Source organism: Haliaeetus albicilla, chromosome 9 (genome assembly GCF_947461875.1).
Source record: "Haliaeetus albicilla chromosome 9, bHalAlb1.1, whole genome shotgun sequence".
NCBI classification, from domain to species: Eukaryota; Metazoa; Chordata; class Aves; order Accipitriformes; family Accipitridae; genus Haliaeetus; species Haliaeetus albicilla.
This window is the reverse complement of record NC_091491.1, coordinates 18,692,379-18,716,032: the sequence shown is the minus strand read 5'-3', so window position 1 is coordinate 18,716,032 and position 23,654 is coordinate 18,692,379. Positions and strand designations below refer to the sequence as shown.

General features: G+C 41.0%; 1 protein-coding gene across 3 annotated transcripts in view; it reads left to right on the top strand.

Annotated features, from left to right (window-relative positions):
• AMER3 (APC membrane recruitment protein 3) overlaps positions 1–23,654 on the top strand; it is a 43,248-nt gene that overhangs the window by 2,132 nt on the left and 17,462 nt on the right. Inside the window, exons 2-3 of one of the 3 annotated variants that reach the window (XM_069791981.1) lie at positions 5,196–8,246; positions 18,966–19,017. In XM_069791981.1, coding sequence (XP_069648082.1) covers positions 5,217–8,228 — 3,012 coding nt within the window. In that variant the 5' untranslated portion in view covers positions 5,196–5,216 and the 3' untranslated portion in view covers positions 8,229–8,246; positions 18,966–19,017. Of the gene's footprint in view, positions 1–5,195; positions 8,247–15,158; positions 15,601–18,965; positions 19,018–23,654 lie in introns of those variants that run through there. The other 2 variants (XM_069791980.1, XM_069791979.1) reach the window with 2 other exon arrangements.

The window sequence follows — 23,654 nt, the reverse complement described above, 5'->3', positions numbered from 1 at the left end:
AATTATGCTACCATTTTTGTTTGGAAAGCAGGGGTAACATTTTCAAAGGTAGCTCTGATACTCAGGATCTTAAGTCTGGTTGATATGAAGCCACTTGTGGAAAAGGGATTTTGGACTCACTCCAAACTTATACCCTAAAACATAAAAGCAGTCCAAATAGAGCTTTTCCCTTCTTTTTTTAAATTAAAAAACCTAAAAGAGCATGCAATGTTTATCAACTCTTTAATTTAATAAAAGGAAAATGCTTGCAAGGAGGTGAAATTAAGACTCCAAGTGGCATGCAGAATTCTGCTTAGCAAGAGACAGCAAGGTACCTTCTCCACAACCTGCCAATTTTAAGAATGATCTAAATGTAAACAAGCAGAAAGAGCGCTCCTATCTCCCCTGCATAACAACTGTATTTTGGATTTCACTTATTTCTATCTCTGAGAGAGACAATTACAGATAAATTACACAGCAAACAAGCAAGTAAGAGTGTCCAAGCCAGACAGCTGATAAGATTTTGGAATAAGTGAATCTTAATTATATTTTTTCGTACTTAAGCAAAAGTAATTTTGAGCCAAACTTGCTGAAGCCAGAGAGTTCATCTAAATTCCCTCTTCATAACAGTATTATTTCTAACCATGCAACCTCACTGAAGCAGATACTTCTACTTTCCCAGTAGGATGATCTTCCTAGAGTTACATCCAAGAGGACTGCTATTTTAGCTACTGACACATTAAAGCACAACCTCTTTTACCTTTTCTTTGAAGATAACCTAAACAAATCTTTCAACTGTGAGAGAAGCTAGTAAGATATAAGCTAATAACTTTGATACTAGCCCCAAACCCAAAGCAAGTCTTCCCCCATTCCTCCAGAGAGGGAAAATTGTAGACAGCTCAGCCTGGCAGAAAGCTTTGGGGGCCATGGCCAGAGGCAAGTGTGACCCCTCTCTTCTCTAACCCACATGACAAAGACAATATTTGGACTGTTTGAATCCTGCCTACACCCGTTTTCCTCCTGCTTCCTAATGAATATCCAGTCCAGCTCCACTGCACCCCTCTTTGGCCTCCTTGTCTGTTGACCTGGACTTAGGTAGAATTTAGGCCATCTGAATATGGCTCTTATTAACCAGAACAGTTACCTAACTCAGTCTTGTTGAGGTCCTCATAACCCAAAACTATAAGCAATTTCTTTGGCTGTCCTAAAACCAAGTCTCCTCAGTCCACAGAAATGTGTTCACCTTCCCATTCCAAAACTTTTATTTACTTTTAGATGAATTACAGACACAGTAAAACCTTCTGTTTTTATGAAAAGGCTGTCAGACACCCTGCACAGATGGTATATGTTTGAGCATGAAGTATCCCTGTACTTTATGAGCAATATTATCCAAATTTAACCCAAAACCTTATTTCCATTATACTATAAGCCCCAAATCTGGATCTCATTGCCTGCTTAGACACTTGTGAAATCCTAAAAGTGAGCAGCTGCTATGATCAAGACAGATAAAAGTACTGTTTACTGTAGATGGGAAGTCTCAACACTGCTGCACCTAAGATCATTGTAAATGACAGTATAAGATTCAAGGATGTCCTCCATTTAAATGTGTGTTCCATAAATAATTTCTCAGATATTAAAAAAAGACATCAAGTAACATTAACGAAGAAAACATCCAGAGCTTGTTGAAAACAGAACAACCCAGCCTTGGTAGACTGACTGCTAGTTTCCACAAGTTTCTGTTCTTTACAGTGATTTTTAATTGCAAAATATATTTCCTTTGCAAAGGTCAAAATCAGTCCCTCATATACCCTTTATTCCTGTGGAAGAAGAGATACGCTGCAAGTTAAGTCCAAGATAATAATTAAAAAGGAGCAGAGAGACACAGGCAATAGTGTAGCTGAGTGCATGGGTCGAGAAATCCCAGAGAAGATGTACCATTTTTTAAATGCCTAGAATAATTTTTCACAGAATTTTGATTAGCTTTACATAACCACTGGAGAGTGACTTTCCCTTACAGCACTTTAATCTGTTTCTAACTTCACTGGTACAGCTTCTGGGGTTAGAAATATAACTTGTGTCCCTGCAGAAAGAAAAAAAGGTATAATGGTATAGACCATTACAACCAAAAGTGCTAAAAATATTAATAGATACAGAAAGAGAGTGGCATCCCATAAATATTTCTGTTCTATATTTGGAAAGAAGCTCATTGATAATTTATATCATATGAGGATGAAGAGGAACTCATAGTATGGGAAGTTACAAAACAGCACCTGAGACAAATATTTAAAAAAACCTGCAGGCTCTAGTAGTCTGCCCTTAAGAGCCCTCAAAGAGTTGACTGAGGACATCTTCCCTTTCTTGGTGTTCATTTTTAATAACATTTTTAATGGGGAAGATTCCTGAAGCTGTGCCAGTGTTAAAACAGAATAAGCAGGATGACACAACGAACTAGATACTAAGTAGTCTGGCATGAATCCTGGGGGAAAACGAAAAAAATAATATATGGGATTAAATAGAGGCATTAAACAATTAGAATACAAAGTTAGTGATTATATGTATAGTAGATCTAAAAAACCCCCAAGAAAACAACACCTAACTTAACGTTTTTCCTCATCAGAGGAAACTGGAAAGGTAGCATGGGCTACCATCAGTGTATCTTACATTATTATACTACATATATTCTCAGTACAGATATTATTCAGGACATTTGGGCTTTCATGTTAAAACTGTTCATCTAATGTATAAAAAAAAGAACAAGCCTTGAAGTTTCTAGACCCAGTTATCAAACTGGTAGTCCACTGTGTTTCTTATCAAGGAGATACAATTCAGATCAAAGATTTCTTTATTGAGAAGATTATCTAATGACATCCTGAATTCTAAGCTTTAATAAGTTTCATACTTGACAGTAAAACAAATCCACCTCTAAAGCCTTTTTAATGCATCTACAGAAAAACTTCCTAAGTATGCAATTTCCTACAAAAATGACCCTTGCTTAATACTCAGAATGGGCAGAAACAGCTGTAGGACTTCAAAGAGTCCTACATAACATTGTTATAACACTAGCATTTGTGATGCCACACACCTCTAAGGAACTCCTCAGCAGCCACAGGGACAAAGTACCTAATTCTACAATTGCTAAGGACTGAGATATCAGACACTTTATTTTTGGGATATTAATCATTAGTCTTGCATCAGCTGTTCCTGACTCTTTTCACAACTCTGCTGGAGTTCCGTGCACTGCATTTCTTCTCAATCACACCTTGCTTTTCAGAAAAGGAGTGTAATCATGTCCCAGTGACCTATTTCTAAATATGCAAAACAAGTTTCCTGCAGCATCAGTGAACTCCAGATACCTGACAGTGTAGTAAAATGTTTGCTGCTTTTCATTAAGAATGCTCTGCAATACTCACATGCAGCCCCAAATGCAAATAAATGTGCCAACATCTCAAACATACTGATGCCCATCTATCACCACCCACCATGTTTTCCATAGCATCCATACTCCTGATGTTGAATATCCCCACTTTACCCTTATGTTTTCTACCTTTTGTCACTGACCTACATTTAGTTCTAAATATCGTTAATCACCTGCTAGTTTCAGCTTGCATGAGAAACAGGCTGTCATCACTGATCCATGTGCTGGAGAAGTGCTGCAGGTGAGACAACTCCCAGATACACAGACCCGTATCTTGTGAGGTGTTGGTCAGAGCGTTGCAGTTCCCAGCAAGCCCTGGCAACTGGAAAGCCACTGGAGGCTATGTACAGCTCTTATAGTGCAAGGTAGACTAAAGACTGCTTTACGTTGTACTTTAAGAGTGTACAAAGGCTAGGCTTGGTACTGAATTTAAAATCTCCGAGGCTGTTTTTGTACTGAGTGCAGGTCTGGATCCATGGATCTGATCTGAGATTGTTCTCAAGGGAGTATTGGTAATTATTCATTTCATCAGAGCTGTTACATATGGTTTGTCAAGGAGTGCTAGAGATAGCACTGTGTTGTTTGTGTGTGTTGCAGAGTTCAATGGCTCCAAGGGGTTTTAGTTACGTCTAAATAATTCAAAACAAGAGAAATCATTAACTGAGGTCTCATTAAGGAAAGAATCCAAGCACATTCTTTCAAGAATAGGACTTGGAGGTTTTGTCCTGCTCCCCATCCAGTAAAAATCTGGTTTCTCTAACAGCTTCTAGGAAGTGCTTGCTTCTTCCCTGATCTACCTTTATGTAAAGCCCATTGACTTACTCAATATTCAAGTTGAGATAAGGTGGGAAAGGATCAGATGTGTCCATGAAATAACTGCTGGAAAACTGAAAGTGTCATGGCTAAAATAATTAATGACTAATGAGATATATGAAAACATAAAACAGATTCAATACTAAACCACATAGGCAGAGACCAAAATTGGCATTGATACAGGTAATAGAGTATTTTTAGAAATAACTAATGAATGCACAATGGAGATTCAATGTGTCAATGGCTCAGTGTACTACACCAGTGTTTGTAAATCGGCAATGACACTTCTGTCATAATTAACAGTGATTTTCAAAGTGGCATTTTTTACTTTTTACAATAAAAATAGTAGTGCAGAAAATTATACATTATGCTCAGGAGGAAGCAAAAACAGTAATTCAGTTTCAGCATGCTTCCCAGGATAGTACCAAGGTTTATGGATTTTCTATTCACAGGTAAGGATTATTTTATTATAAAGCGAGCATCATGTGTCAAATGTTTGATCCATTTTCTCAGGAGATTTCCCACCTTAAGCTCTTTGTCCTCCTCAAAGGTACAGATTTATGAACTGCTGCCTCCCCTGATGCACACACTTGCATGTTAAAAGTTCCTCAGGCATTGCTTTTCATTGATGCCTCTTCTACTTTCAGAATAGGACCTCTATCTTGTTAAAAGCCATCCTGCAGTCATAATCCTAAATCCAAACCCTCTCATTTCTAACAGACAAAATGTTCTCTGAGCCTCAGCTACCAACCCATAATGTGTACTGTCTTCTCCTTGCTAGATCTTCCAGACATTGCCAACATACCTTCAGGTTCACTTGATCTGTTTCTCATGCAATACCATGACTCAGTGACGGAAATTTCTGGTGACAAACAAAACCAATTGTATAATACTTAATATCCATCCCTTTGTTCTCCAGTTGTTTGCAAAGTTTACAAGTGCTAGCCACCAAACTCACAATATCTTTATTCTGCTGTTTTCTTTACAGAAACAGATGTGAGGAAGCAGTATGGAGCTCAAGAGAGGAAAGACCTTCATAAAATCCAGTGTGCAACATGAGAAAGTGCCACCAGTGCACACAGTTCCTATTAACAAAGACGACACCGGGAAAGATAAAAAGGCAGCTCCGGAGGGAAACCAAAGCGTAGCTGAAGTCCAGCTGGCATGTTTGGCCACGCACAAGAACTACAGATTTTCTACCAGAGCAGCAAGGAATGGAGCTGGTGACAACAGCCTGGAAAAATCATCTGGGTCCTACAAACTTGTAAGGAAGAGTAAAACCCATGACTGTGTTACTGAGGCAGACAAAACAGAGCAGTGCAGCCCCAGCAGCAGGGCTTGTGAGGAAGGTTTTTCTGGAAAGGGTAAGGGGCGCCTCGTCAATAGCATCAGCTTTTCGGGGATGTCCATCTCCAGCAGTAAGAAAGAGTGTGTGGTCAGCCCCAGCCAGTCTGCATGCAGCAGTCAGATGATTGATTACAGGAACTTTGTGCCACAGATGCCTTTTGTACCAGCTGTTGCAAAAACCATTCCCAGGAAGAGGATTTCCCTCAAGAGATCTAAGAAAGGGCTCAGAGATATATTTCATATAAAAAAAAATAAACCAGACAACCTCACGTTCCTGGTTGAGAAGGACAAAAATTTGTCCTCTCCACGCTGCAAGACTGAGTCGTCTCGGCGTCTTGCAAAGTCTCTTTTCAAAACGGGAGAAACATTTGCAGCTGATTGCTTGTCACAAGACTGCTCAGACAGTGAACTGCAGTCTGACTCTTCCTATGACTGCTGCAACACCCTGTGTGAAGATGTCGCCTCGCTGAAAAGCTTTGACTCCCTCACTGGCTGTGGGGAAATCTTTGCTGATGAGAGCTCTGCTCACCTGGAGTTGGAGAACAGCAAAGAAGTTCTGCTGAGACGAAGCAAGCACAAAGACAGCCCTGTCATGGGCTCTTTCCAAGGGGGTGTGGAGCAGCTGGCCTCTCCTGGCCAGAATGAGACTGTTGAATTTGCAAAGTTTTGGGACAACATCAACAAATCGGTGAGGCTACACCAGAGTGCTCTGTTTGATAAGAAGTTACTGAAGATACCTGGTCCTGACATGGAAAAGGCTAGAAGCCAGGCTGCTGCATCTGTGACAGACCCCCAAGTCTCACTGGATAAACATGGTGACAATTCCAAAGAAAGCTCCACAGAAACAGGAACGCCAAAAAGTGACAACCAGGAATCCACATCCACAAGTGATGAAGGTTACTATGATTCATTCTCTCCTGGACAAGATGATGAAATGAAGGAAGCTCAGACCCCTGGGGTCCCAGGTAGATTCCCAAGAGACAGCTACAGCGGAGATGCTCTTTATGAGCTCTTCTATGACCCAAATGAAGTCAAAATAAACCCAGTCCTAGACGATGACTTGTGCACATCTGAAAGCATTTCAGAACAAGCCATTGAAATCCCTTTGTCCATTTACAGCTTTCATGTTGGAGCTGAGGAGAACATGGCTTCCCAACCAGCTCTAGACATTATCAGCCAGGGTTTTTTCCACAGCACATGGAAAGGCAAAGAATGTTTGCTAAAGCTCTGCGATACTGAGCTTTCACTGACCATGGGGATAATAAACTGGCTGCGAAAACACTCGGGACTTCTTTCCTCCCCTGACTCTCTTCAGAGTCCTCAATCACAGCCAGAAAAGTATAATGATTCTTTAATCCTGCCAAACTCCAGTCCAGAGCAGAAAGTAAGCGCAGAAGCTCAGCAGGAAAAACCAAGCAAGGAAGAATCTAATACATTTAACCTCCTTGTGTCTTTGGATGAAACCAAACATGCAACCCAGGCCTCTTCAGTAAACATTGATGAAAGAGACCACAGCCTGGACTCTTGCCCTAACACATCTAATTTGGATTTCCAAGGAAGGGAAGAGAGTCACCACAAGGATTCATCTACAGTGCCTGGGACTGTAGAAACCACCAGAGCATCAAGTTATGCACCACAATCACAGGCTAACAGAAGCAATGTGCAGACATCTTCAACTGAGAATGAGAAGGTGACAATTTCAGAAGGGTGTGAGACATCTGGAGATAAAAACCCACTGCCAGAAAAGCTGAACAGACAGAGTGGCTCCCAGAGCTCTGAAAACCTTTCGTCGGACGATAATCATGAAGTAGAATCATGTTACTCCTACAAGACTGCTGCAACCTCACTCTTGGATCCCCTTGAGAGGGAGGACAGAAATAAATCAATGTATCACTCTCTCTCTATTTCCTGTGACAAACCGCTACAGCCTCTTACTCTCAGACGCTTACAGAGCTACGTTAGCCCCACACCAACGGACAGCAGCACTAACATAGCGCAGCTCTTAGAGCGCTGTGTAACACAAGTGGCATCATTAAAAATCAGCTATGAAAACAAGCACCTGGAAGACAAATGCATTGGGAATGAAATGAACAATATCATTTGTAAGATGTCTCAGTGCAAAACGAAGTTATTGTTGCAAAATGAATGCAACTGCATTGCCCAAAATCCAGAATACTCCAGTATTCCTAGCACAAACCAATACAACTATGAGACAAGCTTCCAATCCAGCAGTCTTTATCATTTGAAGAAAAATGGAGAGCAAATTTGCTTTGAAGATCAGAAATGTACAGCAAAAATCCTAGATGAGGTCACTAGAAGCAAGATAAATTTTGAATATGCCCAGCTAAATAATCAAGCGCTCTCCTATTTAAAAGACTTTACATTTGATCTCAGTCCAAGTGGCTCTGCCCCTGCTACAACTCTTAGTAGACCAACATTTTTACCTCTCTTTAACTCTGCCTGCTCAGACATACCTGCTACGTTTTCACAAGCTTCATACAGCACCGTCTCTCTGGCTGACTCGCTGCAGCCTAAGGAAGTCAAGCAGTGCAGCCCAGGGCGGTGGAGTTATGCAGAGACCCCCTGCAAGGGCCTGGCTGGAGGGACCACTCTGTCCCCTCATCCAGAGGCAGTGACCCTGGACACAGCAGTGACAGGGAGGAGCCACCAGTAACACACCTGCATTGAGAAGGTCAGTGCTTATGGGAAGTCTGAAATTAAATGTGAAATCGGTAACTTCTGTCCCCTTTTCACAGAGGGACACTTATGGCAGTGGAGTCTGATATATACTCAGAATTCCTCAGTTTTCCAGTTTCATTGTTCTTAACCTACACTTCAGCGTCGTAGTTAAGAGTAATCAGAATTTAAATTACACAATTGCCCAGACCAGGGGCCATATATAGGACGTATCACATTCACTGAGTCTTACAAGTCCCATGCAAAGGTTGAAGCCCCATCTTCCACCCAGGTGCAGCAGTTTTCACACCAGCGGAAGCAGGGAAAATTTTTTCTTCTTCCACTCCAGGATCTGCCACATTTGGAACAGCAGAATGGATATGGCTGCCTGGCCACAGACTGCTGGCAGCATTCAGCTCAGATCCCTCACTACCAGGTCATTAAATCCTCTTGCTACGTAATGACAACATAAAAATTATGCCCTGCTTCCCCTCTGGAGTGTTAACTGGGTATTACACAGAGCTCTCAACTGGAGTCCTGATGGGTGAGCTGCCACGCAGAGGGTCACACGAGAAAGCCAGAGATCTGCAATGTTAAGTCACAGGGCAGACAGACATACTCTGTCCCGCGGTTCCATACATATGGTGCACCCTCAAGCGCAAGGGAAAGCCCACAATACTATGCTGCTGCTGCTAAGCGTACCAAAACAACGTTCTTCCTTTTTGTAAGCCTGAAGTCTCTCTCCAGCAGATATGGTTGGTCTCTGGCCAAACTGCGCTGTGGCAGAGCAAGAGCTGAAGCCAAGGCATGCTCTACATGCCTTGTAGAGGGAAGAGGGATTATAGGGTCTGTGTTGTACCTCAAACTTTTGAAAATCCTTGAGCCACACTTACATAGAATAGGAAGATCCAGAATTTGGTCTCTGACATAGAGTAAGAAACACCTCTGCTGTAAAACAGAAAGAGCTGATCAAGTACACAGCCATTGATTGTTCTGGTTCAGATTTTCCTGTCACACAAGGCTTTAGGCCAGAGCAGATACTCTCTGTACAGACTGCTCTAACTCCATGCCAGCTGAGAAATCCTCTGACCTCCAGTTGCTGAGAGGAAACTGTTGTAGAAGTAAAAAACTTGTGTGAATTCTCTATCATGTGCCCTGCCAAATCTGACAGATTGGCTGGACTCTGCCCAGCCTTGGCACTCTGAGAAGGAGCCTTTAGAGGTGGTGGAAGATGAAGAGGAGGCTGCAGCAAGGGCCAGGATAGAGAATTAAAGAACAGCTCATTATTGAATGGAGGGACCCAGGGAACACAACACTTCTCTGGCTCTTGTTGCTCACAGCAGTGTGACTGCTTTCTGGTCATCTCTAAAGGCTTACCAAGCAGCACAAACTAAAAAGGACAGTGTTTCTCTCTGCATGAGGCAAAATCACTCTTACATTTTCCAGTCTTGGGAGTTTCAGCCACCCACTTTGCTATTTACATCTTTGTGAAAGTGCCCTTCCCCCCTAACAAGTCTCCCATTGCAGGGCGGGATATTTTTCAGGGGTCTGCATTAAGTTAAGAGCCAGAGACTGTCAGTTTTCAATACCCTTTACTAACAGATCGTTTAGTTATAACCTGTTCATCGGTGAACTAGGTCTTCCTCTCATGAAAGAAGTGATTTGGGTTTTTTCCATTTTTGTTGCAAACAATGCTGCAAACAATGCTGACTAACAAGCCACCTTTTTGTGTCACCAGATTTTTGGGCAGAACTTGCTATTTGAGGATACACCATAGTTCTTAGAACAACTTGCGTCTTTTAGATTATTTCTGAAAATAAAAATTCAGTACAGGCAAGGAAAGGTTTGTGGTCACAGCTAGTGTATGTAAGAAACCAGTGCTAAGCAAAGCTTTTTAGGATTAGAACAGCAGATCAATGTATGCATTGTCCTGGTATTTTTAGTTTGTTGTGAATATTAATCCACAGGGTACTGCTAAGAATATCTCTGCCTTCACAGGCTAGGAATGCAAAGGGATTCTAATTTTGAGGAGTCGCTTTCCGGTAGAAACAGAGAAGGGAGTCACAGCTGCCGTGACTGTCAGAAATGGTAACAGACTGTATCTTTATACTGTACAAGACATATCGCAGGTAGACATTACTGGACTCAGGGCACTTTCTAGTGCATTGTATCAAATGGCAGCTGCTGTATGCCACCATGTGTCAGCACTGATAATACCTGCAATGTCAGGAATGTGGCGCAGTTCACATGCTATCACCTGAGTTCCAGAGAGAAGACAATTCAAGTTTTTTCCAGAAGGGATCTGCTGATTTTTGATAGAGGTTTCTCTAACAGTAAAATGAATGGCATTTTAAAATATAGATGGGATTTTCATATTCATAAAGTGACTTTGAGGAACGGTCTCATTTCAAGGAATCATTTCACTACAGGCTTGCCGTTCGTTACAATTTCTTACAGAAAAGGAATTTAGACAATAATTAAATGGCATTTAACATGGTTAAAAGAAATGGCTGTGATGACCGATATAGACTGCCATTGTGACTGAGTTTTCCTACCCAGTATCTTCTTGCTTCCCCACATTAACAGATGGCCTACAGGTTTGCTGGAAATTTTAATTTTTTTTGAAGGTGACTCAGGATCTTTGCCTAATCATGGGGCTGGTAGTGTAAGAAAGGCAACACACAAACATGGTTTCACCTCTGAATCCAGGGAGACAGACATCATCGAGAAACACTCCTATGCTGGACGTGACTGTGCAAACCCCAAGAGCTTATACCTGAAGAATGCTCCAAGGTTTACTGTTTTAAAATGCCACACTCGGGAGCTGTGAGAGAAGTGGCAGATCAGAAGCAGCTCCTGCTTTGTCCCTCAGAACAAATGCTTCATAAGCAGCTCCAATGGAGCCCCTGCTCCTCCCATGGACTCCCAGGCCTGAGCTGGAGGAGCTGGAAAGGAGAAGGCCAACTTTCTTGCTATTTATCACAGGGCAGAGGAAAAGCTGATATCAAAAGCCATTAAAATCTCCAGGTTTTGTCACCCCATCTCCACATGTCCTAGTATCCACAGTAACAAATGAGCTCATCCTTTCTGCTCCAACTAGTGTGCAGGGTTGCCCTGAGCCATGCCTGGTCTCCAGGGCTTCTCTAACCTGCTGAACACAGACACACAACTGTGATGAAGAATAGTACAAGAAGTGTCAGTTCCAGCTCCTTCTCCGTTTCTCCCTTCCCTGGCTTTTTAGAGAGAAATTTGCAAATGCCTCATATCTGTGCTCACCAGTGTCGTGGTTTAACCCCAGCCAGCAACTAAGCACCACGCAGCGCCACCCCACCCCCCCTCCCCAGTGGGATGGGGGAGAGAATCAGAAGGAAAAAGGTAAAACTTGTGGGTTGAGATAAGAACAGTTTAACAGAACAGAAAGGAAGACGCTAATAATGATAATAATAACAATAATAAAAAGATTGGAATATACAGAACAAGTGATGCACAATGCAATTGCTTACCACTTGCCGACCGATGCCCAGTTAGTTTCCGAGAAGCTGTCTCCCCAGGCCAACTCCCCCCCGGTTTATATACTGGGCATGACATCACATGATATAGAATACCCCTTTGGCCAGTTTGGGTCAGCTGCCCTGGCTGTGTCCCCTCCCAACTCCTTGCATCCCTCCAGCCTTCTTGCTGGCTGGGCATGAGAAGCTGAGAAGTCCTTGACTTAGTATAAACACTACTCAGCAACAACTGAAAACATCAGTCTGTTATCAACATTCTTCTCATACTGAATCCAAGACATAACACTATACTAGAAAGAAAATTAACTCTATCCCAGCTGAAACCAGGACAACCAGGAATTTGAACTCTGATGGTAAAGGAACCTCAGTAGCAAATGGCACCCTTACATGGGGGTATAGAAGGGTTATGTAGAAGGTGGAAATTACCAGTAGGAAGTGCAATGAAAGGCATAACTTTCATTTTTCACTATCGAAAGGCTAGGACTTAGGAAGTGTATGCAGTCCATCCCTGAATATGGGAGATTCCTAGATTTGAATATTCATGGACCACAGAAACCAAACTGCAGAAGTTGGGGCTTTTTGACCAGATGTTTTCCAGCAGGAAACTCTTCATCCTCAACAAGGGAACACTGTCCTAGAGCAGTGTATTGGGATATCTTTTCCTGACCTTTAAAATCTCTGGAAATGACCGAACAGACAGACAACACTGCATGTCACAGCAACTGGACACAGGCAAAACAAAGCACACGCTGCAAACAACAGTGTTTCAGACCACTGAGCCATTTCTACTACTTAACATGGTTTGAAGTGCATCTTCAGTTAACTGGTAGATGTGGCAGAGCAACAAAACCCACATGTGCTCCCAACAATATGTGCTCACGTCATTCAAATGTTGAACCACCACATTATGCACCAGTTGAAGCTTTTGGATGTGTTTCAGTGATAGCACTAAAAGGAGTGCATTGCAATAAGCTTGCCCTCAGGTCAGAAAAAAATAGATAACTGTCAATCAAAGAGGGATTGCCATAACAGATAGGGCAGCTCTAGATAAAAGAAGACAGTATGGCATACATGACTGCTGTTATCAAGGAACTGGGATTCAGAAGCAGATAAAATACAGCCTAGACACTGCAAAGTGATAGAGGAATGTGTATCTGATTCTCACCAGCTGAAGGGCTACTTGCAGTCTAGGCAATTTCTGTAATGCTTTTTATTCCCTCCTGGTTCAACTTTATTCCTTCTGTCTTAAATAAGGTTGCATTTCTCCCAGACAGATATTTCTCTATCTGCCAGGCATAGGGAAGGCAGACTGCAGTATTTGGATTTGATAAAAAAAGAAAAGCACAATGCAGCCTCATCTGCATATAGGCAATTGTCTGATAAACTATGGTATTATTTCTCAAAATGGCCAGAGAGATGCCTTAATAAGTGAAAAAATAAAGGCAGAATCCCTCTGCACACAGCAGGGAAAGAATATGGTAACACATTCAAAGCCTGGGGTAAGAAATCCATATATTTCCATGCTTCCTCCCTGGCATAGCAAAGAGGTCCTCTCTAAAGTCTCACATGATGAAATGTAAAAACAATAAAGTACAGAGACAGCCAGCACATTTTATGCAGTGGAAATGCCTCTGGTTCTGAAACATACACCTTTATAATGTGAGTTGCCCAGATCATCTTGCACTCAACCAGATAGTGAAATCTCATCTGACAGTCCACCAGCCACACGTGTACACACACACAAGCACATACACACATGCTCCTGTTCAGATAAATGCATCACAAATTACAAATGTACTGTTTGTCACATATGGTACCACAGAAGCAAAGAGCAGGGAGACAGAGGTGACAGGCCACTGCCTCTGCGAATACATTTGAGTGTTAGTCACCGTGTGCCCAGATACTTGGACTAAATGCTAAATTAAACAATTTTCTCCTTCATTAAACACTGTTGCTTCTGGACTTGGCTCTGTCTCACTGTACTGTCTTCATGGGACTTTCTCATCAATGCTTACTCTACCCAAAATCAGAATTCTACAAGGAAGAAGAAATGCTCTTTGCAGCTTATTTGCTAGAGAAGGGTTTTTCAACACAGTTATCAGCACAGATGATCTCTTACATTGCAGATGCACTATAATGTTGTTAGATATGTTTCATTTTAAAACTGAGGAATCTGATTTGCTGCTTTACTCGCTATTGCAGTAGAATGGTTTCCATGGATACAGTCTTATAGGGACTCTATTTTTCCCCTGTTGACAACAGTACAGAAAGCTAAATTCTCATCTTCATTGCACCAGCATAAATTTGAAGCTAGGGGAACGATTCCCAGATTTAACCCTGAGAGCAGAACTTGGCTCCCAGTCTCCTTCAGCCTTGAATTTTGGATTTTCAGGGGGATGGCAATGGAGTGGAAAAAAAAAGGAAAACAGTTTCTGTGGACAGCAGCATGGGCTGATGGACAGGACATAGGATATAAACACAGTGCCTCTGTATGACAAATGGGGAGAAGTCAAGGCACAAAGCAAACAAATTATCTGCTTATTCAGAGGATTGGTGTCTTGCCTGACATTTAACTGCAAAAATACAAGTCAGGTTTTGGCTATAGAAGACCTTTTAATTATTTGCATGGGATTGGGCCAAATATGACCCCATTTGTTTAAATGAAGGGATGAATCAGTTGTTGCCATTCTGAAGAAAACCTGCTTCACTTCTGTTTTGCTGTGTTGGCCAGGAAGGCATAAGGGTGGGAAGAAGGGGGAAGCGAGAGACTAGTGTCCAGTTATAGAGCAGGCTTCTTCATTCAAACAGGAGAATCTTGCCCTATCTGGAGTACAGTCATGGAGACACTGAATGCAAAGCAGATGCTCAGCTCGACAATGCGCTATACAAATCTGATGGCATTCATACTCACCAGCCAGCAAATAAAAAAGAGTAAGAGGAGAGCCTGGTAACCTCAGCTTTTTTCGACCTGAAGTGTAAAATCCCTAGTTCTGTTCCTGCCACCAGAACATGCAGAGAGGGGCAGAACCAGAGTCCTCCAAACAACACTGCATCCTACCTCTGCCAATAGGCTGCAGTAGGTGCTTGGAAAAGGAGTGTCAGAAACAGGGCAAATGGAGAATTTTAAAACCTGAAATAACCAACCTCCTATCTTCTGGCAACCAGCAGTCTTTGAACTAGACCGTGGCTCCTCCTGGACGTCTGTGTTTAGCGCTCCCTTTTCCAAACTCACTTAAGCATATGAACTCCAAAGCCTTCTAATTTATGTTATGAATGTTTAGTTTGTTTGGTGTGTCTTTTACACACCTCTTAAAATCTGATGTCTATTGTGCTGTATGTATCAATTTTGCTTTGCAAAACTTCCAAAGTACTCCTTTTGAATTTCCTCCTTTTCTGATATCTATTTGTCTCCAAAACAGGCACTGTCCCTTTTGTGGCCTGGCAACACTTGGGAGATTATGGACACTGTTGTGATTGTATATTCACAGCAGAGGCCACGCATCAGTATGTAAGTCTGGGGTCTCTGTGTAAACAAAGACCAATAGTCCAGGGAGATAAAAAGCACAGAAATCCTCAGCACCAATAGATTTGATGCATTTTTCTCAAAAAAACCCAAACAAACAAACAAATAAACCCCAAAACCCCAAACCAAAACATTTTAAATCTTGCTAAAGTAAGAGCAAAAAATTTGACCATCACAGTGAAAGGCATGAAGCACTGTTGTCATGAGCTAGTACTCATGCACAATAGCAGAGGAAGCCTGCACTCTTTTAAGGAAATGTCCAAAATGAACAGTTTCCCATCAGGTCTTATGGAAGGCTGTTCTGTTTTAAGCAATCTCTCCTTGTCAGATCTTCAAGAAAGGCTAGACTGTATACATCTGGTGTGGTGGGTTTCTTATGCCATTCAAATCATGGGGACTGGATCTCATTTACATTTGAAGGTGAGAAAGACATGCGTAGTTCTTGGACAGCGATACAGCTCAGGATAGAGAAGCAAAAAAATACTGTATGTTAGACTTTTCCTATGGAGTAAGGCATTAAATCTAAGCCTCTCTCTACATGCACCGTGGCAGGCCTATTCAGGTAAAGCTTAAAAGATCTTGTGGCATTTAATGATAGTGGCACCCAGTGGTGACAACTGCACAAATGATACCATGATATTGCAGCCAGCAAGTTTCTCTCTTCCCACAATCAGCTATCCTCTCCTTTGAGGTATTATATCATCCAAGCGGAAACTGTCAGTCCGCAGGTCAAGATACAGGGAAGATTACTGGAGATCCAAGAAAAAGGAAAGTCCTCTTTGTCTTTATTTCTGATTGAACGATTCTCATTTCACAACAGAGATCAAGGTAGGAAAATGGAGACTCTATTGCCCCATCTCCTCTTTATTAGTCCTCTCTAACTGTGATACTTTCCAAATCTACCTCTTCTTCCTTTCATGACAACTTTCCCTCTAACTTTCCCCAAACGGGCTCAACTCTTTCCTCTCACATGCTGTACATTCCTTCTGCTCCCTCTGGGTGACCAAACCTACTTCAAAAGCCTTTTCTCTTTCCCACATGCCTGCCAAGCTGACACATCCTTGCAGCTCTTTACCCCTCCCAGACAATCCTGACCACTCTCAAGAGCCTGAAAACCCCTCTTCAGGCAGGCAGCTTCCTCCCCAGACTCATAAGATCCCTGCATCCTTGCCTCACTGGCTGAGTCTGAAGCAGTGGTGAAAGCTGGGAAAGGAATTTTTCAAAAAGGAAGCAATGCCATAATTTAGCACTGGGCCTTTGCTATCATGGGCTCCTCTCCTCCTCCCCATTTCATTCTGCAAAGGAAATGTGCTGACTCTACAGGATCCCAACCTGCAGCATGTTGTAAATAATTATGCACAAAATGAAAATCGAGTGCTCAGCACACTATGAGAGCAGACAGGCTTGCACAGCACCTACAGTGTCATGGCTGCAAGCTCTGTTTAACTCCAACAGCAGCCACAGAACTAAGCCTTGGGCTCTGTGCTTTGGTCACATTAATAGAGGCGTGGACCGTGACTGAAGGACACAGAGATGGGAGAATCACAACCTAAGATTCGGCAGGAGTAAGGACTTGTGTTTGTGTGTGTGTGTGTGTGTGTGTGTGTGCCCCCGCCCCAACCACTTTGTTAGGTTTTTCCATCTCACAGCCAACAGAGGGGAAAAAAAATCAAGCCAGGGTGGCTTCCGGGCTGTGATACCCAACCAGGGAGATGTTTGCAGAGAAATCAAAGGCAAAACAAATTCTATCTGACTTCAGGAAGGATGGAGAGAGAGCATTATTTACAGCAGGAGATGCTAGACAAAACACTGCCTCAGAAATTTTCACTGCTCCAGCTTTTCAAGAGAGATTGTGCCCTCTGTTTTCAGCTGCACTTTTAGGAAATATTTGATTGGGTGTTAGCCTTAATTAACCCTGGTGCAGTTGTATTTCTGAAATAAGGGACGGTTGTATTTTACACAAACATCAGATGGGGCTTGTCAGTGGCAGGAAAACCATTGAGGAAAAGGAGCAGTTCTCCCGTCCGTGTAAATAGAGGATGCTGCAATTTGTGGCTCTTGGAGAAATAGAAGCTCAATCTCCTTTCCTCATCCATTCTGTCTTCCCTTGAACATACAGGCAAGTTGGGTTTTGCTCTGAAAAAAGCACTAAGTAGACTGTTGCTATAGCAACCAACTCCCTGCAACCCATTTATAATTAAGATGGTGGTCTAACCACCTACAATATACATCTTGCAAAAACCCCAAGTTCACAGCTTCCTGAGTAACAAATGAATGTTTTTACAGTGAGTCTATCTGATCGGGGCAAGGTTGGTTAGGTTAGTTTGCTAGAGTGATTAGGTATTTGGAATTAGTTTGCTACTGAGATAGCAAAAAGATGCCAGGAAACAGCAGGGTTGCAATTTAAGGCTTTCTTCGCTAGATTTCTTAAAGTTTCAATCAATAACAAGATAGTGCTTGAATCATCTCATCTCTCAAAAGTACTCTTCAACTATAATCTGTCAATTTTGGAACACCTAATGAATCATACTTACAAATTTAAAAATGCCCTTAGCTTTTTTTCACAATTCAAAAGCTATTTTACTTTAAAAATCATGTAATAAAACTAATAAATAATTTTACTGTTAGAGAAAGGTATGTTAGTTTTCCCTTCAGTGTTTATTAAAGGACATGACAGCTAGACTGTATGTTTGAGTGCAGTCCTTGAAACACAAATTAATTGATGAGGTTCATTTAAAAATGACATTTATTGCTGATTGAGGGCTGTATGATGCAAATGATAGAAACATGAAGACTTTATGTTATGAGATTGTATAGAGATAAACATATGTAGAGACACTAAAAGGAAGAATTCTCTCTATTGCTCCCTTGACCTCTGAACTTTACACATTTTATATTATCAAAGGTAAAGATACTGTACCCATCAATTTATATAAACTGCAATGCCCTTGGCCCACAGTGGATCAGTCAAATAGCCATCAAACTAGACAAACATAAAACACTGGGGCAGCTTATTGTTTCCCAAATAAGAATAGTCTATTGCAGCATGTTTCAAACTTAATTGATTAAAGGGTCATTTAGTCTTTGAAATATTAAAAAAAATCCAAAGATGAAGCAGGCTTTTAAGAGAAGTCCAGAGACCAGGCAACTTTCATTTAACCTAAATATTGGTCATACTTTACCTCCATTTTCCTCCTTTTTGTTTGTTTTCTTGGAAAGATGTGTTTTTCTCTTTATTTTCTCCATTGTTTTGCTACTAACGTTTATAGACCTGTAACCACCTCAGAACCCCAAACTGCAAACTGCTGCTCTGCAGTGTACTTCTGAGCCCCCCCAAAATTCTAGATTTCATGATCAGAAAAGGAAGATTCTACCCTTTTAGTCACCTTCCAATAAAAGCATCTTCTTTCTAGCTTGGTTCTACCACTTATCAGTCACCATTGTCTACTGTAACACTATTCCCATTCTGTTGTTTCTCTCTATGCCTTAATTATGTTTTAGGAAACCTGTATTTTTGCAAGGCCAAATCCTGTAGCTAATTTTCAGCCTAACAACCAGTAAACACCATTAAGAATTTTGATTTTTGACCAAATTAAATTGATAGGATACTGCTTTTAATAACTGTGGGATTTCCTCAGAAATCAGTTTCACTAATCCCCATCATGTGAACCATGCTGCACTGAGCTGTGTTCTATCTCCCCAGATCAGCAGGGTAGGATTCTTTCCTGAGCTGAAATGTGACCTATGTCAGAAGGTATGCTATCTTCCTGTATTTGCTAAAGTAAAAATGAAAAAGTCTATAATTGCAGTAACTCTTATTGGATACTAACTATTATTGGCCTAATCCTGAGTAGCAGAGTGACCTCAGATGTATTTTGGCTTCTCTATAGACAGATGATTGAACTTCCAAGTTGCCCCCAGTGTCAGACAGTGCTGGGGGAAAAAAAAAAAAAAGAAAAGAAAAAAAAGAGTAACAACCAGTTTCTCCATTTCTTTACCTAATGTTATACCTTACAGTCTACCAAAAGGAACGGAAAGTGAGGCAATTCAAACGAATGTACATAAATCACCTGACTGGACATAGACCATAATTATGATTTTTCATCTAGCAAACATAAAAATATTTATGCTGAAAGTCAACAGTGAATAATAAATCATTACATTTACCCTGGTTATATACTTCAAGCTATAGAGGTAAATTCTTGCAAGGTACAACCAGTCTTCTGTAGGAATGCACTCTAAAACTACATACTTCACTATTGCCACACAGAAAAGGCCTAGGGGATAAGGGCAGGAGACAACCATAAAAGAACAGCTTGGTTACTCTTCACCTGTACTGAGAACCAAGCAAGCCAGCAATGAGCAATCAGCAAAGGGAGAAACACAGTCCCCTGCAAGCCAGCACCACGTGGCTTGAGCAGGATGAATGTTGTATACCAGATGGCCCTTTTGGCAATTCAGGAAGCCACTGTTATGATTCCAAAATGGAGGTGGTGGCCAGATCTCCTGCACTGAGCTACAGTTACTGTAGCTGAGCTGACACAGAGGAAGGAAGTTAAAGGAATGTTGCAACCTGTATAATCTTAAAAAGAGCAATGAAGATTTTTATGAAGTACTGGTATCTGGGAAACCTACAAGTGAAACATTGGCAACAACCTAGCTATCTTCTAGGCACTTCTTTTGTTATACTTCTCAAGATCCCATACCTCTTTACTGCATATGCCCAGGATATGCAGGCAGTATGCAAGACAGTTGATCCTCCCCAGCCGACACAACAGCTGTTTCTGTGTTCCTATGAAGCATAGATTTCTTCAAGTGCTGACAGCTCTCCATTATTTGGGCCGGGAAGACCTGGATAGTGGAAAAAACATAGATAATAATGGGCTCTCAGGAGGGCACTGCAATAGGACCAAATGTTTTTTGCATGGAAGAGCTTCCATCTGGCCTGGCCTGCTATAGCAGCTAAGAAACCCAGACAAACCTACATTCTGGGAGAGCGTATCAGACACAGCATGTTCCCACACATTTACTTTGTGAGGCACCTTAGCTAGCCCTGTGTACACAGTCTGCTTAATCCACAATCTGAGTAACTGCCCACGGATCATGGAGCATTAACTGTAATTGTAAATCCACTGGTCACTTCTGACTTCATGCAGTGATTTGCTGAAAAGCGCTGCTCCCTATGGTGCACAGGCCATGCACCATCCTTTCACATCCGCTTTTCGCAATCTGCTTCACTGCCCAGCCATCTCATAGTTTCTTCATGCTAGCATGTCTGTGGGATAGAGTGGGCACAGACTTTGGCCCAAGAATCACAGTGCTCAAATCAGCTGAATTGTTTAGTCTTTGAGGCCACTTCTATTAATAAATGCACTGTTAGTCACTGTGATTTCTGATGGGATGCTACATGTGTTAAAAGAATGAGTGCTTCATGTAGCTCCCAATTAGCTTGGAAACATTTTCTGGTTCTTTGCCTAGAAGGACTTAGACAACGGTAGCATTGTTAGCAATGAACTGCCACCTCCTAATGTTGAGTTACGAGAATTAGTGGGTTAGTAAACTACCACTGACCTCCTTTTATTATTTTTAATTACTCATGAAGCTTTTGAAAAATGCTATATAAAAGATATTTTAAATTAGCAGAAATTAGGACAGTATGTATTTAGAATAGATGAGTTTATTTGCAACTCTATGGCACCAAACTATTGTTCAGAAACAAAAAGACAGGATTCCTAAATATGTTTTAGACTGGCTTCCCCATTGGTCTGTAAAAAATCTGTTCAGCAAAACCAGTCTTTTAAAAAGAAAACTGCCTTTTGGCAATTGTAGACCCTGAGCACTCTCCATTAGGACATGGTGCCAAATTTTCTTTCTTCTAATCATCAGACTCAACCTCTTCACAATTTTGTGCTACTGCCCTGCTTCTGCTGCCTCTATCACCTTTCTTAGCACTGATTCCTTTCTGCAGGAGGAGAAGAGATACAGGCCTGAAGATAACATTGCTAGAAGCTGCGTTAACGTTATGTGCTGCCCCCAGAAAACAGGTTGCAGAGAGAACAGTTCCTTATCCACCTCCTTCTGTCTTCTTTTGTACGTTGTTTGGACACAAAGCCGCAAGACTTCCAGGAAGGTCTTTCAGGAAGGGACTTCCAGACCCTCTGCTGCTGCTACTGGTGCATTTGCGCTCCTCTTAACTATCTATGCCTCTTTTCTTCAAAGCAGAGAGACCACCTCACCCTTAACATGACCTGCAGGCACTGTGATGTTGTCTCAATCCTCATTTTATTTATCATCTCAGGAAATCTATAGAAAGTATTCTATTATCTAATAAGAATGTCATATAGCAATCATCCACAGAATATAAATCAATAAACTTCCCTAACAGCAATTTATCACTCATTGTATCACACAGCAATCCTCTTTGTGTTATAGTTAAAGGCATAGAAGTTTAAAGTGAGCACAATACAATGATGAATAATGGCCCAATAAAAAAATATTTCATAGTGGAAAAAAATCCTACCATAAAGGCTGCTTTCTCTAGCACCCAGGAAGAAAATCCTTAAGTCAATTAAGGGCCTAACTATTATCAAGTTAAGCGACGTGAGCATTGAAAACCTTGCTTTACTATGCTTTCAGACAGGAAATTCCTGACTTTTTACAGGAAACAGTTACTTAGTTCCTTAGACATAAGTCTACAGCAACATAAATATCCAAAGGAGCATAATCAATTGAAAATATTTCTACTAAGTTATAAATTGGCACACAGTATATTTCTTTGTGGTTTTCTGGCATACCTGAAAAATTTGTCTCAGTAAGAATAAAAATATGGGTGTTCAAAAAAAAATCAGGAAAGTTCATTGCTGTAACTTTAATTTTTTTCTTCACTTTTCCACCTATGCAGTTCCCATATTACAGTATTGGGAAGATAATAGGTAAAGTCTCATTATTAGAATACTTCGCCAATATTTCAAGTATGTTTTCAAATTTCCCTTCCATTAACTGGCAAAACTAGTAACTTCCCCAACTGCAACTGAAAATTAGAGACTTTTCTAGTGTTTTTTTTAACGGGCAGTGGTGTTACATCTGCTTATTCAAGAAAACTCAGTTCCACTTTCCTGTGACTACTGTTTGATCTCTCTTCATGCAGGTTTTCACATTTAAAATTGTTACTAGTAATGGGCAAAATGCCCTTCTACTGAACAATTCTAAAAATCAATCAAATATTAGGGAAAAGCATAAACCAACCAATGCTGGCTAGCAATGGAACTGCTTAAAGGGCTCAGGTCTTTCTTCAAACATAGTCTCTTAAGATGGGAAGGGATCACTGGTAGGACTGATTTCCTTCTGTTTTGTACTCCACTGTGAAATACCTTCCAAAGTGGCAACTCTGAACTCTCCATTAATTTATAACTTGTTATTATTTCTTAACCACATTTCCATGAACATAAATACCTAAGAGTATAAAGCTCACTGAATGATGTCCTTCACTGATTTCTGGAAGCCTTGTGCCTTTTATACTGTGGGATCTAATTGAAAATGTTCACAAAATCTTTGTGTTTTTATCAAAATTGAAAATTTGGAAAACCTCTGTTCATTTCATCCATGGTATCAGTGAGGTTCACTTCAATGGGTTTTACAGATTAGCAAGGCATGAAGGCTTAGACTCCATGTGTAACAAAATGTTTCAATGACAAGAAATTACAAGATTCTGGAATTTCTTCGCAGTATTTCACAAAGCTGAACGTATAGTTTCCATAATTCAAGTCTTCCTGAGGAATTCTGTTCTCATAAATGAGAGAGGAAGAGAGACAGTGACAGTTATGATACACAGACAGAAGCAGATTTTTAGGATGGATACTTTTATTAATAGATTGGACACTAAACAGTTGCATTTATGTGAATATCCAAAACATTCATATTGGAGCAGATGAAAGCCCCATTTACCGTCTCCCCAGTAGTGAACAGAAGTGAATGCTTATGGAAGAGCAAATAAAAAATAATGGCAAATAAAAAAGAATACAAATGCTCTAGTATTTCTCACCATCTTGCAATCAGTGGTATTAAGCTATCTAAGCTAAGGGCAAACAACATTCATGCCATTGTATTTAATAAACAGACCTATCTTCCCTTAGCTATTTAACCTCATTTTGAACAAATACATAGTTTTGGCCTCTATGACATTCTGTGTTAATGAATTCTTAATTTTGCATTGTATGGGGAAAAAAATTTTGTACTTTACATCTACTGCCTCATCAACTTTCGGGTGCCTATTACTCCCTGTATTCTGTGATAAAAAATCATCCTGTTTTCACCAGTTGTGTACCATTCATGGATTATGTTCGCATTCATAACAGTCATCTTTCCAATATAATACACAAACATACATACAACA